Source organism: Pholis gunnellus (assembly GCF_910591455.1).
Source record: "Pholis gunnellus genome assembly, chromosome: 10".
Taxonomy (NCBI): Eukaryota; Metazoa; Chordata; class Actinopteri; order Perciformes; family Pholidae; genus Pholis; species Pholis gunnellus.
In genome coordinates, this window is record NC_136537.1 from 3915551 (window position 1) to 3931657 (window position 16107).

General features: G+C 44.9%; 1 protein-coding gene across 2 annotated transcripts in view; it reads right to left on the reverse strand.

Annotated features, from left to right (window-relative positions):
• The window catches only part of LOC306702220 (mitogen-activated protein kinase kinase kinase kinase 4), a 51977-nt gene that overhangs the window by 14720 nt on the left and 21150 nt on the right, over positions 1 to 16107 (reverse strand). Inside the window, exons 11-20 of one of the 2 annotated variants that reach the window (XM_079167779.1) lie at positions 14316 to 14388; positions 13752 to 13875; positions 12692 to 12808; positions 12266 to 12397; positions 9810 to 9875; positions 5225 to 5581; positions 4204 to 4338; positions 3912 to 4046; positions 2170 to 2240; positions 842 to 918 (exon numbers count right to left, since the gene is read on the reverse strand). In XM_079167779.1, coding sequence (XP_079023905.1) covers positions 842 to 918; positions 2170 to 2240; positions 3912 to 4046; positions 4204 to 4338; positions 5225 to 5581; positions 9810 to 9875; positions 12266 to 12397; positions 12692 to 12808; positions 13752 to 13875; positions 14316 to 14388 — 1287 coding nt within the window. Of the gene's footprint in view, positions 1 to 841; positions 919 to 2169; positions 2241 to 3911; positions 4047 to 4203; positions 4339 to 5224; positions 5582 to 9809; positions 9876 to 12265; positions 12401 to 12691; positions 12809 to 13751; positions 13876 to 14315; positions 14389 to 16107 lie in introns of both variants that reach the window. The other variant, XM_079167778.1, reaches the window with a different exon arrangement.

Here is a 16107-nt window from a genome sequence, read left to right on the forward strand (position 1 = left end):
TTTAACATAGGCTGTATCATAGAAGAGCAAACCATATATGCTGTGAGAAAAACAGTCTGATGTCGATAGTTTTCTCTCCTGTGTTTATGACTTAAGAACAAGTTGAAAAAAAGTGTTTAAAGGTAATATATCTTTCATTCTCATATATGAAAAGCGTTTGCTTTAATACTCATTTCAGCCACAAGAGGCTGAGGTACACCATGTCCTGTGTTCTAAACAGGACTGAAAGCATTTTCTTCCAGGTGAGTTGTAATTTCTCCAAGCACTCGAAACACAAGCTACATATATTTGATGTGTTAGCAGGTTATTTAAATGAATACTCACCGGGAAGAACAATGAATGTGTTAGTCCTGTTTAGAACATGGGGTAGTGTACTTCAGCCTCTTGTAGCCGAAATAAGAATTACATCAAAAAACACAAAAAACCTGGCTAAACTTCCCCACCCCACCTGTTTCACAGATATTTTCTAAACTGTTTCCACCCCTTGTTCAACAGATATTTCTTTTAGGAACCTAAAAAGATCATCCTGGCAGAACCCTTTCTTCACGTGTTCTTAGGTCGTAACCAGAGGAGAGAAAAGTATTTAGATCAGACTTAAGGAATGGATCACCACATTGTTTCTTTCTCACTTCTCAGGGCTGCTGTACATCAGTGCACACCGAGAGTTAAATTCTGAGGTCAGAACAACGAAGTCTCTAATTCTTGTCATGTAGGAACCCAAGCAGTCGTCTTCAGACAGAACTGCTCGTTTCCTACCTACGAGCGGATGTGGTGAAGCTGTATAAGTATTGCTCATACAGCTGGGAGCAGCGTGAGGCTGAGCTCAGCGGTTGGCACAGACCTTGGTGGCTGCTGTTAGAGGACACTCCATGAGACACAGACCGTCCACTCTTATCGGCCACAGACGCTGGACTGCCACTAGATGGAGAAAGAGACACACATACAGGGAGTGGATTGTACATTATACACTTCTATATGTTCTAATCTTCAGTATATCCTTCACGCTGACAATGCAGCGACCCAATTTCCTCGCCATTAGTTTCATCTAAACGAAAATAATCACCCGAGCTTAACTAATCAGATCCTCCCGTGACCGATTGTTCTCTAATAGTGGAAGGCAGCATGCTGAATTGTGGAGTTATAAACCCTCACAATGAAATAGGTTCACTCTAGCTGAAAAGGATAACTGTGGGGTAAAGAACTGCAAAACCAAATACATTACGAATAAAGAATGCTTATTCACATTCTACTTGACACTAAGAGTTCTCTTGTGTCCAGCTGAAGGACAGACGGATGCATTGTGTCTTTATGCTGCTGAGCAATGAGCACATATTTGGTCAGCTGATACTACAGCGACACTGGCTTGAGGGTAAAACACCTCACTGGTATTACTCCACTTTGCAGGAAGGTCTGTAAGAGACACAATATGAGCTGGAGCACGTACTGCCTCATTAACACATCATTTAGATGGAGGAGTACATGTTGTCAGTGAATGTGTTTAGTCTAAACTAGGTTGATTTCTTTCCTTTACGCAGTTTATTACAAAACAGAGCAATGGCTAATCGAATGACTAGCTGCAAACAAAACTTGGTGTTTAAAGGGTATTAAGTGATATTTTCGGCTATTATGAGTCAGTGTAACAACCTCTAAACAGATCCATATTGACACTGCATTAAGCCGTCATGGCTAACATGTTAGCAAACACTTGGCTATACACCTATCGGTAGGCCGGCGGCAATACTTTTAGCTCTGTTTTGGTCTCCACAAACTCCTGAGCTACTAAATGCTCCACTACGTTCACTAGCTAGGTGCTAACCTTGTCTGTATGTCATTTGTTTAACAGAGCTGACTGCTGCATTCAGAAACAGGATTGTTGTAAGCTGTGAGAATGAACCAAAACAGTGAAGTTGTGGACTGTAGAAGCAAAACAATGGTCTGAAATGTGCTAAAAAGGGGTCTGTAGAGCTAAGAGCGACTACAGAGTCGGCTGATGGTTCAGCCCGAGCCAGCGTCAACACATAAAACATAGATTCTATAACGTCCTAAAGGGACATTAGGTGCCTGGCTCACGTTCAGACCAAACACAGGCCGACCTTCATAAGGACACGTGCAGTATTGTCCATGTCTGGGTTGTGTGTTTACTGTGCATTCAGTGCAGCTGTGCTCTACCTGGAGGCGGCCCTCTTGTGTCCCATCACCAGCTCTCGACAGTAGAACTTAGAGGTGGTGCGCTCTGGGACCTGGACAAAGAGCAGAAGAAGAGTCAATTAAAACAGACTCAACACAAACACATAAGTCAGTCTCCTGGTGGTCCTGATCGCTTGTTTCACTCTGCGTAGGTTTGGGAGGGCTCTCGTCTTTACGAGGATCTTGCGTCGAGCCAGGCAGGGGTTTCAGCTTATTATGGGAAGGCTGCTGCGGTTTATGAACTTTCTATGTACAGCAACCCCTAAAGTGCCTGAAAGGGTGTCGAGCAGAGTGCAGTAAAAGTCTATAAGCCACCGGGACATATTTATTACTGAGAATCTAATGAGACCATTTGGATTTTGCCGTTTCTTCGTATTTCAATGTTGCTCCTTTTAAACTCCAAATGTCCAAATTTCCCACACGGTGGGGAAACACTATCTGACTCAGGGATATTTCCAAACCTTTCTATATGACAAGAACAGCGTTGCAAAATCGGTTACCAGAAAAGTGTGTAAAGTACTGCCTTTTCAAACGGGATCTTTCAACATTTCATTCTCCTCAAACTCTCAGTTGTACCAACCAGCTGGTGACCCTTTGACCTCTCGTCACGGAGGAGGAAGACACACCCAGCAGAGCAGGAAGTGAACTGTGAGAATACCTATCATCCTTCTGACAAGTTGCCCACATCCTGCATCTGGCTCTGCACGCACGCACGCACGCACGCACGCACGCACGCACGCACGCACGCACGCACGCACGCACGCACGCACGCACGCACGCACGCACGCACGCACGCACGCACGCACGCACGCACGCACGCACGCACGCACGCACGCACGCACACACACGGTGTCTTTCGTTTCCTGTCTACTATTGCGGCATAATTCAAAATAAGAGCATTTAGTCTGATGAGTAGTTATTTGAGTGAGAACGTGAGAACATTTGAATTCAGACAGTCGTACATCTTTACAATGCCTGGATCTCTGGAGCGTGTTACTGGCGAACCCTATCGTGGTGTAGGTGCCCGAAAAGTTAGCAGCGTTTATTAGCAGATCCAGCCACCACACTGCGATCACATGAGGGAGCGCAGTTATTAAGGGCTCTACCACCTCCATATGGCCAGCTGTTAGAGCCACAACACAGCAAACAGACCGATTTATTGGGCTCTCCTCCTCTCTGTGTAGTACTTATCAGTTGTTCTATCAACTCCATATGTTTATACGCCCAACAGAATATTCTGCATGTAAAACACCTAGCGGGGGAGTGGTGGTATTAGACAGAAAGCAACGGAGACACAGAGTGAATGTTGTGTTTCTCAACCAGCGTTGAGGTAAAGCCCAACCCCTCTGCTCCTCAAACACACACACACACACACACACACACACACACACACACACACACACACACACACACACACACACACACACACACACACACACACACACACACACACACACACACACACACACACACACACACACACACACACACACACACAGCGTGCCAGCCTGAACCTCGTGCTGAGTGCACCGCTTCCTTAGCTTGGTATGCTTAGCACATGCCGACACATAATGCCAACCTCATGTGACTGCACCCGCCGCCTGGCATGACCATAACAGCATCTTCCTCTTTCGGTCGCTCCAAGGTTCCTGTCAGTCGTCTCAACCGGCTGGCGTGTAAACTTTCAGTGTCGTCCGGCAGCGTATAGGTCACTCGTTGCTCACCTTCGGTGGCGTCCTGGGGTCCCAGAAGACGTCATCAGTCAGGGGCGTGGGGCAAAACGGGGACAGCGGGGAGATGGCCATGTCTGACATAGAGCTGCTGTGAGGGGCGTCTCGACTCGAGCGAAGATTGGCATTCTGGGGAAAAATAAGTGGTATAGCCATGGCCATTTGTTACTGTTAAATTGTATTTATACATGATCACTTTTAGACACATCACCAAAGTTTAAGATCATGTGTATGAAAATATCCTAACAACAGTGCTCAAAGAGAAGAGGAGGAGAGCAGTGTGTACCTGGTTGAGGTGAGCTCTCTGCATGGCTGGAGTACAAGGACTAGAGCTGCTCCCAGAGCCCAGCCTGGAGTGCATCTGGCTGGGAACACCGGCAGCCAAAAGCAGCCTGGCTAGGCTCGATTCTTGGAGGTCCATCTAAAAACATAAAACACATGTAAGACCTATGTGTGTGTGTGTGTGTGTGTGTGTCTGTGGACTATTCTATCAGGTGGTCACACTGAGATTTATTTTTCTCACATACAGTACAAGCTGTACTCAACTATACTACACATATATACATAAATGCACTTTACATATATAAGTGTATATATTGTGGGATACAATGAATGATCCTGAGAAGGGGAACATGACGCTGTGATGCGGACCATGACACATCGTCTCTGGAGGCCTGCTATTGGCTGATTCAGTGCTTTGTTGTGGGTACATGATCGCAGACCACATTTTACTTTGGAGTCACTGCAGTCAGCGCTTTACAATCACACTTAAAAACTGTGTTACTTTCAACTACTTCATACGAACTGTAAATTATTTGAGGTCAAAGTTCATGAACATTCTTAATACCATTTATAAGAAGCCCCAACATGACAAGAGGGCCACTAATCGTCACATAAAAAAAACATGACAGAATAAAACGACTGACTGGCTGTTTAAAAATGTCTTCTTCTAGAAATGGCACCTTTGGTCTGTTTCCTGTGTGGTTTAGCCACCATGCTAAGAATAGAAGGTCGACGCTGAACCGCATGTCAGAACCACATTTTTGTACAAATAGTCTGCATATGCCACCATGCATAGGCATGAAAAACAAGACAAAAAAACAGAACACATGAAGCTGAAAAAAACTGTCAAAACTTCTTGGCAATAACTTACCAAAAAAAAAAAATCAGCAAAAATAAAAATGTGAGAAATGAAATCAAAGAATAAACTATCAAACTCCATGAAAGTGAGGGACAGAGAAACAGACTGAAAGATGTGGGGTGTAGAGGTGATGGAGGCTAGACAGCTGAGGAAGGCAGGGTTTTACCGCTGAGCGCTGGCTGTTTGTGGGGCGGCTGGGCGAGGAAGAGGCAGCAGAGGCAGCAGCAGCGGCAGCGGCAGCGGCAGCAGCAGCAGCAGCCGTGCTCCCACTGTTAGCCGTTAGCTTCTGGACGGCTGCCACAGGCTTCTCCCTCTGCCTTTGCCTCTCTCTCTCCCTGTGCCTGTGGTCGTGCTGCAGCGACAGGAGCTGGGTTTGGTCCTTGGGCAGCGTGCGGTGGGATCTCCGGCCCGCCGGGGGCTGCTGATGCTGAGCCAGAGGCCGGGGCTTGGCTTGCGGCTGGGAGGGCGGAGGCTGGGAGAGCGGGGCCTTGTGCTGAAGCAGCTGGTTCGGAGCCGCGGCTCTCTACGTCGCAGACATGAAAAGCACAGACAGACAGTGACGGAGCCTGGGAGTGTCTGTGTGAAATATCGTACATGTAGACTTGTGTACATGCACATTTCATCAGTCAGGATTTACATCTCATTCAAGAGGGGACCGTGAGACCAAAGTCAGGAAAATAAAGCATTTAACATTAATACTAAGAGGTGGTTTTCAACTTTGTATCATTTTAGAATTGTCCTTTACTGTATGTGCGGATGATGATTTATTTGTAATTGTAATAATAATCTCGTCACTGCTTTTCAGCTTTCAGAGAGTGAAGACGTTCTAACTGAGGAACGATAGGAGCCGATACGAGTTGTGTGGTGAATATGCAGCCTGGAGGAATGATCTGAACCTCCACTGTTCATCTATCACAAATAGTTGAATTCACTTCCATGTAAGTTCAACTATTTGTGGATGTAGACAGACACTCCCAGGTTGAGCAGAAAGTGACAAACCCATGGTTGTAAAACACATGCTGCATCATCAAGCCTGTCTAGACACACATCAGAAGAAGCACATGAGAAAGGAGCCGATTTGATTCACTCACATGGTGTCAAACGCAGACAAACACAAAACATTCAGAAAACAGAAATCAGAGCAGCGCTGACAGCAGCTGCTGCTCTGGATGGACAATCCCAACATGTCACAACTCATGTCTTCAGCTGCTACAGAGCCAACAGCCGGGGTATGTTATTATTGTGCTTTGTGCAGATCAGCACCTTGACTGAGACTTAGACTTGCTGAAACATTCCAGAGGATATAAAGTTACGCAGTAGTCCTTTTTATAATATAATATAGATATGAATATAAATGCATGACACTGCACCTCAGGGACTAGTTCACAAAGAATGGATCGATAGCGTATACTCTGCTCCACCTCAAGGTCAAATTTCTCAAAAGATATGTAAAGAATAGAACAGCGGACACACGCCAGTTCACTTCTGTTGCACTTTGCCTTTGTTTGCGTGCGATTGCAATGATCAATGTGGAGTACTAACGTATTGTCAGAGAGGGAGCGATGTCACAGGCAGTGCAGTTTTCAGTGAGCGGAGCCGGCAATGTTAAACAACGTTACTATCGCGGTTGATCACTTTCATTTCATTGTGGGGGCGATCTCAATTCATATTTGAATAATTGTGCCGCCTCACGAGACAGAGGGAACCCGTGTCAGCATGTGTGTGCTTCAGTCCTCCCCCGACCCTCTTAAGACGCTGTTGATTTCACTGTAGCTGTGTCTGGCTTTTAACGCTGATCTGATGAATTTGTCTCTTTTTTTTAGCTCATTTGCATAGAAAAGGGGGCAATTTTATACCAATGCAAAAATGCACTTAACCTAATTTAAATGTGCGCAACTAGCACAGGAGCATGGATACGCAGTCAAGGGTGCGTTTCACCCTTTGTGGGCTACGCGGGTTCTTTTTGTCTCATTTGTGCGGACCTATTTATTTATTCACAAACCTTTTGTGAACTTTAGCCTCAGGATAATTACACAGAAGAGCAACACAGGTAACCGTTCTAAAGGACGCTCCAGCTTCTCTGATGGTCACTATAATGAGCACAGAGTTCCTCTCACACCACTAGAGCTTAGAGAAACACTGGGAGTGATTGCTATTATTTAATGCTGTTTCTTGAGAATGAGAGGACACAGACAGAATCCTCAACATACTGCACTAACAGCAGTCCTTTAGCCACGCTGGAACAACTATTGTCACGATTAGGCTTTGCCTCTGTGTTCTGTGTTTGTCTACCCTCCTCACTCTACCTGTCAGTCACTCCCTCAGCCTATTCCCTTCACCTGCCTCTGATCACTAATCAAGCACTTCCCCCTCATCAGCACAACTCCTCTCACCTGTTCTTTCCCCTACATAAACTCCTGCCCCTCAGTCACTCCTTGCCAGATTCTTGTATTGTCTACCCGCCCGTTCGGCTTGTCCTGTTCCCGGTTTTCCCGTCTGTCTTCCCTGTCCTGCTGGAATTTGTCTATTCCGTGGATCCCCTGCCGTGTCCTGTAGGTCTGCTTGGATTATTTTGTTCATTAAAATTACTTTCTTCACACTACTCTGCCTGGTCTGCGCTTGAGTCCTCCACCATGCCCCGTGACAACTATAGTACGAAACACTCCCCGGCAGCTGTCTGCCACGTACCGTCTAACTTACCACTCAAGAATGCTGAGTTGAATAAGAATGCTTCGTTGCTCTATTTGGCAACTTACAGAGCGATTAACAATAAAAAAAACGATGAAAGATGATATTTCAATTAAGGTTAAATTATGTAATTTACAGTTTAAGTGACACACACTGATATTAAAGCTGATTTAAACGTTAACGCTTGCCCGGGGGTGTTCAGTAGTCTGATCGGGCATGTCGTCTTTATTAGGGGCCAATATACAGATCGCCAGCTTATAATATATATGTAGAACCACAAATACCCCATAATAATGTGAAATGAAAGCAAATATTTAATATTCAATGATTTGTTTCCTAATAGTTATGTGGTTTTATGCCAATACCTACTGTAGATGACAACAACAATAAAAGAGAACATTGTGGGCGCTTTATTCTGTCCATTTGTCGTCATCTCTGTTGATTTTATTTATTTATTAATACATTTGACATTTCGTACATGTAATTTGGGTTATCGGGCATGTGAAACATCTCAGCTACCTGGTGCAGGACAAAGCTTAACGTCAAGGAGTGAAGACGCAGAGCCTCCATGTCTCCATGAACATCAGAGGACTTGATAACAAATGAGAAGAAGTGAAGTCAAAGTTGTTTTCTCTGCTGAGCCGATTCACTGAGGTAGAAACTATGTGACAATAAGGTGGATGTGTAGAAAATACACACTAAACGGGAACAAAACTCACTAAAGAAACAAAATAAATCCATGTGTGAAAGGTCCAAAAGAAATATTCCTTCACCACTTTATTAATTATTTCTATTATTGTATGAATTTACAAGCTATGGATTAATAATCAAGAGCAACTCTCGTTCTACCACCCATCCATAACAACATCGGGGATGTGAGGAATGAATAGAGACATGTGTACGTCTGAAACACCCACTGAGATTAGATAAGACGCACTTAGGAGGGAACACAGAGAGAGAGAGAGAGGCGCAAGAAACGAAAGGTGCTACACGCTGTGACCGAGGGAGGAGGGAGGAAACAACTAGGGAGGAGAGGGAGACGGCATGCTGGGATCAGCAGAGAGAGAGACAGATGGAGAGGGAAGGCGTTGACACGCCGGGATGACCTGTGGTTAAAAGCTGGTGAGGATGGGTGTTACAACCTGTCTGTGCCTCCTTCAATGATGAACTTCCCTCAGGAACGTCACACGCTGTCTTCCTCTAGAACTCTAACACACGTACAGTAGCTTTAGTTCTCTGACATGCTCCACTGTAGCGTCTTGTAGTCACGTCTTCTTCACCTCTCTCCGTTCCTCTCATCTTACCAGGAGCTCCGTGACGGACAACGGCTGTAGTCTGTTACTTCTTTTCTCTCTCCAACACTAAACCACTCCTACATAATGATCTTCTCTCTTTTAATATCAATAAAGTGAGAGCTTCACAAGTCGCTGCGTCTTTTTTTTTTTTTAAATCAAGAAAGCTGCAGAATATTTCCTACAATAACCGATTAGTCGTTTGATAAATAAAGTCTTAAAGCCCCACGAGAAATTGAAATGTCTCATTTTGTCCAAAAGCCTGAGGCTGTGAGTTTACCATCACAGAAGACAAACAAAAAGCTGCAGATTGTCACAATGAAGAGGGTGGATTGAGATGGTTTGACATGTATGTCGATTGACTAATCAATTATACAAGTAATTAATCGTTTCACTTGTGTATCTTTTTCACGCTCATTGAAACGGCGGGCAGTCATATATGAAATAGTTTCCATCCCTCCATTGTTGCCTACACACAAACACACTCCGCTTCTTGTTGACTCAGCTTTAACAGGTCTAACAAACAAAACAAACCCCCCAAAAAAGAAGACAATCACTACGAGAATGAGACAAATCAAATAGAACGTCCACCTGAGAGGTTAGCAGTTTGCACACACACACACACACATCGCGGAGTCCTACACGACGTGCGTTACTGCCCGGAAACCACACATTCAGAAGCTTTCAAAAGAAAGTCCACCTGGCCTCACCCGTGTGAAAGAAGTGGAAGAATGAACGAGGAGTGAAAAGCGTAGAGTGAAGGTTTGTTACCTGCTCTGCGGCGGAGTCCAGAGGCCTTACTGACACATCGGCACACCGCTGTCTGCCTGCCTGGTCCTGCTGAAGACACACACACACACACACACACACACATGCAGAGGCTTACTTTAATTAGGGTACACTGAGGTCTTGAGCAGAATTCTGAGAGGTGGGAACTAAAATATTCAGAGTGTGCAAGATGGCATGGAGCTTTTAGCCGACGCCCTCGACTCTAAATATTTCATCACGACCTCTTTTTGAATTTCTCCTGGAAAAACCCATGTATGTCTAATTAGTCCCAACTGCCCCAACTTTTTACACTAACAATGTTAAATATACTCTATTGAAATATTAGCTGCCTTTAAACTGTGTGTTGGGATCTGAAGGGTCACGCTAAACAGAGCTTAAGAGCTTGATAACAAACCCAAGTGTCATTTGAGCCAGAACTATTGCATTCCTCGACCAAAGACCTTCTTAGTTGACTTACATCATTTTGTTGCTTAATCAATTAGTTGAGATTGAAATCAACAGATCTGTAAAACTGAGTTCCTCCACTAAACAAAAGCAGCACTCTAAATCTTGTGTTTACCAGAGAAAAGCTCTCACGGTTCTTAGAAATAAGTCATTCAGCATGAAAAAGCATCCAGACGACTGACGCACTAAGAGGGGGCAGCCTCAGCCATGATCCGAGGTGAGCTAGGGCTCCGGGATCGTTTGTTTTCATATCGTCTTCTTTAATATTACAATCCAAATCCTATCGTTAACGTTAATTACCCTTATGGAGTGCGGAGCAGACTCTTGACTGGGTGTCAGATCCGTGGAAAAACAGATGGCAGACTGCTTTGTGATTAATGATTTTAAAATCAGCGGGCGGACATGCCGCTCCACCAGACACGTCTCTATATGCAGAGTATGTGCATATAGAGGGTCTCCACATTACTCTCATCAGATCTCAGTTCTGATGGTACCTTAGTTCAAACTGCCCTCATATCGGCAACGGAGAACCCAATCATCAATCATCCCTTCTTTCATCGGTGCAGCTACTAGCATTCACCTCACCCGCCCTAAAGCATACCCTGCTTTATGGTCTGTTTGACTCTAAATGGACCATCATTTACTAAATGAACATCATGCTGTATTGAAGAAGACTTGAAACTAGAGATTGAGACCATAAACTCATGTTTACAATGTTTACTGAGGTAATAAATCAAGTGAGAAGTAGAGTCATTTTCTCATAGACTTCTATACAACCAGACTCCCTTTTGAACAACCCACTTCTTTCAAATGATCCCAGAGCGGGTGAGGGCGTTGTCCCCGCACACGGCCACGTCTCTCATATCTCAGCCTCCGACACGCCCCCTGATACACTGCGTGAACGCGTGAAACGATTGGAACCGCTGCACCAAGACAAGTTCTTCATCTGACACAATACGAGACATCTCATCACGCACTCACTGAACCCGTCACATAATTAAATGCAGATGCATTAAAACGTAATGAAGCGTCAGATAGATCCATTAAGTGCGCCTGAACTTAACGACTTAGAGGCAATCTGTGTAATCAGACAGATAGCTCTCTGCCGCACACACACAGGCACACCAGATAGACATGTAATGTAAGTAGACAGGTATTAACAGCGTTGAAATACAGTGTCTTCTACATGAAGAAATCACAGTTCCTAACCTGCTCCTCGGTGTTAATATACACCTATTGAAACGCACTGGCGTGTGGGATAGATTCATTACCTCCATGTTAAACTTAATGACTAAAAGAGCACTCTGTGATATGGTGGAGAGAGCTGTCTGTCTTCCTGTAAAATGACTGGAGGTGGCAGAGACCCCGTCTTTTATATATATTTCTTTCCTCAAGAGGGAATTCGACGCCTGTGTGATGTGAAATGTATGTTAAATGTAAACGTGTAAAAATTTGTGACAGTCACATGATCGCACACGCCAAGTTACAAACATTCAGAGGTGCGCGACGAAGCGCCGCGACTACTTATGATTACTGTGATTACGTCATTACGTCTCTGACACGCGTGCTGAGGATAAGCACTAAACTAAGCTAACGCTACACTGGTTCACTCTTACTGCTCTCATCTGGGTTGGGTCCAGAAGCAGCATGCAGCTGCTTTCAGTGTAAAGGTTGTGAGAAACCCAACGGTGCACTTCCTGCCAGCACTAAAGAGCAGACTGACAAAGTTAGCCACTATTTCGTGAGCTCACAGTGACGTTTGTCCTCCAAAATCTGATCGGCTCATCCTCCAATCCACATTTGTGGCCAATTTGAAGATATTCACGCAAGGCATTTCTGAAATTCTTGCGTTTGTGATAATAGACCTGACGAACGGACGACCCTAAAACATGACGTCTCTGGCGCGGAGGCTCTAAAAACGAGCACAAACCAACATGGTAACACAATTACGTCATCACACCAAAGCATCTCCCGGGCCAGAGGTATGTCTTTACCTGTCTCCTGTCGCTCCTCCTGTTTCTCTCATCCAATAAGATTCTGTTGTCATGGAGGTCCGACTCCTCCCCGAGCAAGATCTCTTGGAGCTCCGCCCACTGAAAGGCGCAGTCCGCCAGCTGCCGCCTCTGCTGCTGGAAACGGCAAATAGAGCCGGTAGTCACAGAAATATGGGCACCGAGTCGACATCATTTACAATATTTAGAAGTGTGAATGGTATTTGTTCACATGGTGCCAATGTGCACAAACTGCAGTAACACAGACCATCGACATAGTGACAACAGCCGGTGTGGGGTCACGTGATATCAGAGACGGTTAGTAGAGTAAGTATGACGGCACTGAAGTGCTTCTTGTTGTATTTTCTGCTCACTCGTCAGTTAATGCTGAGCGAACACAGAAGAAAGGTGTGAATGAGCAGCACTCACGTCCTCTAACTTCTGCCGCTGCTCGTGTTGCTGTTGGATCCTCTTCTGTCTGTCCGCCAGTAGCTGCTGCTTGTATCGCTCCTGCTCCGCCAGCTGCTGCCTGTGCTGCTGCAGCGCCTAGGCAAGGAAGGATCATCCCATCGGAGTCACAAACAAGATAAGGAAAACAACACAGGTTTTAAAAGGTGAAATATATTACGTTAACTCGGCTTTGAAACGGGGTCAACTGGCCTGCTGGTCCAACTGTGATATGAGCCAGTTACACTTGAAACTTTAAGAGGACTGAGTCATGACGTCACTCTGACGTCATGACTTTGACTTAAGGAACCTGAACTTGCTGCACTGAAAGCACAACAGCAGCTACTACTACTACTGTATGACTGCATCGCTATTACAACTAATAATAATAATAATCAGGGCTGCGATTACCAATTATCACTATCATCATTGATTGATCTGCCAATTATTGTCTCGATTGATTGCTAATAATTTAGTCGATCATTTGTAAAAGTAGAAAATGCCATTCACAGTTTTTAGAGCCTGCTGGGATGTCTATGATTTGCTTGTGATGTCCAAAACCCAAAGACTTACTGAAAATCCTCACACTGGAACCAGTGAATATATATGAATATATGAATATATGAATAATGAAGTCTGATCGCCCGATTCTGATCTTTTCGGGTTTCTCCCTAAGAAATTGAATTGACAGCATATACACACATTTTTGTAACGTTTCTTTTATTGAATATTGAAAGTCAATTGTATGTTAATCAGAAAACATTGACTATTAAATAATTTCCCCCAAAACTGAACAAAGTTACAGGACCTTCTCTCACTCAACATGACATATTCTGTGTGTGTGTCTGTGTGTGTGTGTGTGTGTGTGTGTGTGTGTGTGTGTGTGTCTAAATGAGACTGATTGTCCGGTCACTGGTCATTGCCGATCAGCTGACAACAGAACAGTTTTAACCCGGTGGCTCATTGGCATCATTGTAATTTACTGTATATAACTACAATACCGATGAATGTGTAAAAGGTCACACATGAACTCGACGCCTACCTGTTGCCTTTGTTGACCCCCGCCTCCCCCGTGGCCTCCCTCTCTCCCCCCATCGCGGTCCTCTGTCTGCAAACGAAGAAACTCCCGTCTCAGCGTCCATTCCCCCGGAACGTTCACTATGGAGCTGCAAGAGAGTCACAATAACTGACTGAGATCTGATGCACACTGGAGGATCGCTGTCAGCTCACCAATGAGCATCTCACAGCCACACAAACGCACGCTTAAAGCTCATCCTAGGAGAAAGTGATTGGTTCAGAGTGCCATCTGCTGTTTGAGAGGCTCATGCATCTGTCCATATGGGGACACAAACAAACACACACACACAAGAAAGCACAAACCACACACACACACACACACACACACACACACACACACACGCACACACCGCCCTGTGGGGATTCATTAGCTTTGTATGTGAGCAGCACTTAAGCAGAGGGAGGGTTAGCAATAAGCAATGATAATGATACATAGGTCTGCATGTTTATCCAGACTAATTGAGTGTGCGGTATCTCATCATACATCCTGTGTTCGACCGCTTCTTGCCTAGTGTGAAAAGGCTTTTACCTGGGCTCCCCTTCCTCCTCTGTCACCTCATCATCCTCTTCTTCACTGCCACTGTACTCGTACTCCGGACCCTCTGAGAGATGAACAGAGAGAATATTAGGTTAATATCATGCAATTAAAACAATACACTCAAATATCTCCTTGCAAGTATTATTGGATAGCTTAGAGAGCTAGTACTGCTGGAACAATAAGTTGAGCCAAAGAAAAATTTATCTGCAACTATTGTGATAATCGCAAACTGAAATATCAGCTCGGATCTAAAGATGTCATCATGTAGCATTTAAAGGAATGTGGGTGTGGCTCAGGGATTAGAACGGGTGGCGGTCCGATCCCCGGCTCCTCCTGTCGAGGCACTGAACCCTGAAGCTAATGTCACGTATGTACGTAACAAATAAAATACATTCTCAGTTCAAATTTGAGTAAATGCTAAATCAAAGTGTTTACAGGCTATTCAACCTTCTAACCTTCGTTCCATTGTAACACCTTCTCTGTTCCAAACATTCAGTGAAGGCCTCCGGTGTGTTTGCACTGGTGCGGGTCTTCTTCTCTGGTTCCCCATTACTAGCGTCTCTGGCTTTTCTGAGCCGGCCACCGTTTCATTCTAAAATTCCTTCATCGTCAACCGCCGGCAGCAATGTTGTCATTATCGAAGCCACACAAAAGTACAGTGTGGGCGAACGAGAAAGTGAGGGACAGAGTTACACCACGGCTTCAAAACAGCACCGCTGACTCATCTCAATCCTGACCCACTGCATTCACCAAAGAAGTGTTCTCTCTCTCTTTAACATGTGCATCCTATTATGGGACCCGCCTTTCCCTGCCCACACACATCACTGATTTTAAATGTACACAACACTTAATAGTTTGGATTGGAGAGTCTTATTACACCACAATCAGTGCACAGTTCAACACTGTTCCAGAGGGCGTGTTGTCTAAAGGCACAGATAGAGCTTAGCGTGACAACATTTGGCCAACACATGGTGTGGAAGCAGCTCGGGCTAACTTCTACGCTATACTCGCCATGTGTTGCCATTAACACGCTGAAAGGTGTGTTTGTTTTCCGGGCCGCTGACGGATTGTGCCGCTGAAGCGGACAGAGGAAATCGCTGCTCTGTTGCTGTGATGTCACGCGTCACGTCTTTTCAGAGCCAAAGGCTGCAGGAGGGGAGAGTGATTTGAGGGTTAATGCCTGCTTTCGCTGACTGAGAAGTTGCCTCCTTTTTTTGGTGGGGGGGGGGGGGGGGGGGGGGGGATTATTCAAAACAGACAAACTGCCCTCCTCAGTATGCTGAAAATGACACGTCCATTTTTGCATCTTGTCCCGTCATTGCTGTTGGATTTATTTACTTTTTTTCTGCAGCGGGGACTTTTTCCCACACACACACTTAAGACTACCAGCATCTCATTCCTCTGGAGAGGCATAGGACACACACACACACACACAACATACAGAAAGTCTACCAGTCATTAGTGTGTGTTTTTATAAGCTAACAGAAGATTAGAACCAGATGGCCTCTCTCTCTCTCTCTCTCTCTCTCTCTCAGATGAAGATGAATAAACCTAACGGACAATACAAGGACGTCTGACACTGCTCGGATATAAACAAAAACAGAGAATAAAAGAGGAGTGAAGTGGTAAAATATCTCCCCCCCCCAGCTGTTTTTGTTACAGTTTGGCTGCCATCACATATTCAGCACATCATCCAGAGTAGAACTTGTTTTCAGAACAGGATAAACTTCTCCTCTCCTCCCCTCCCTCTCCATATTACTAATGTGTCTCTATGTCCCTCCTC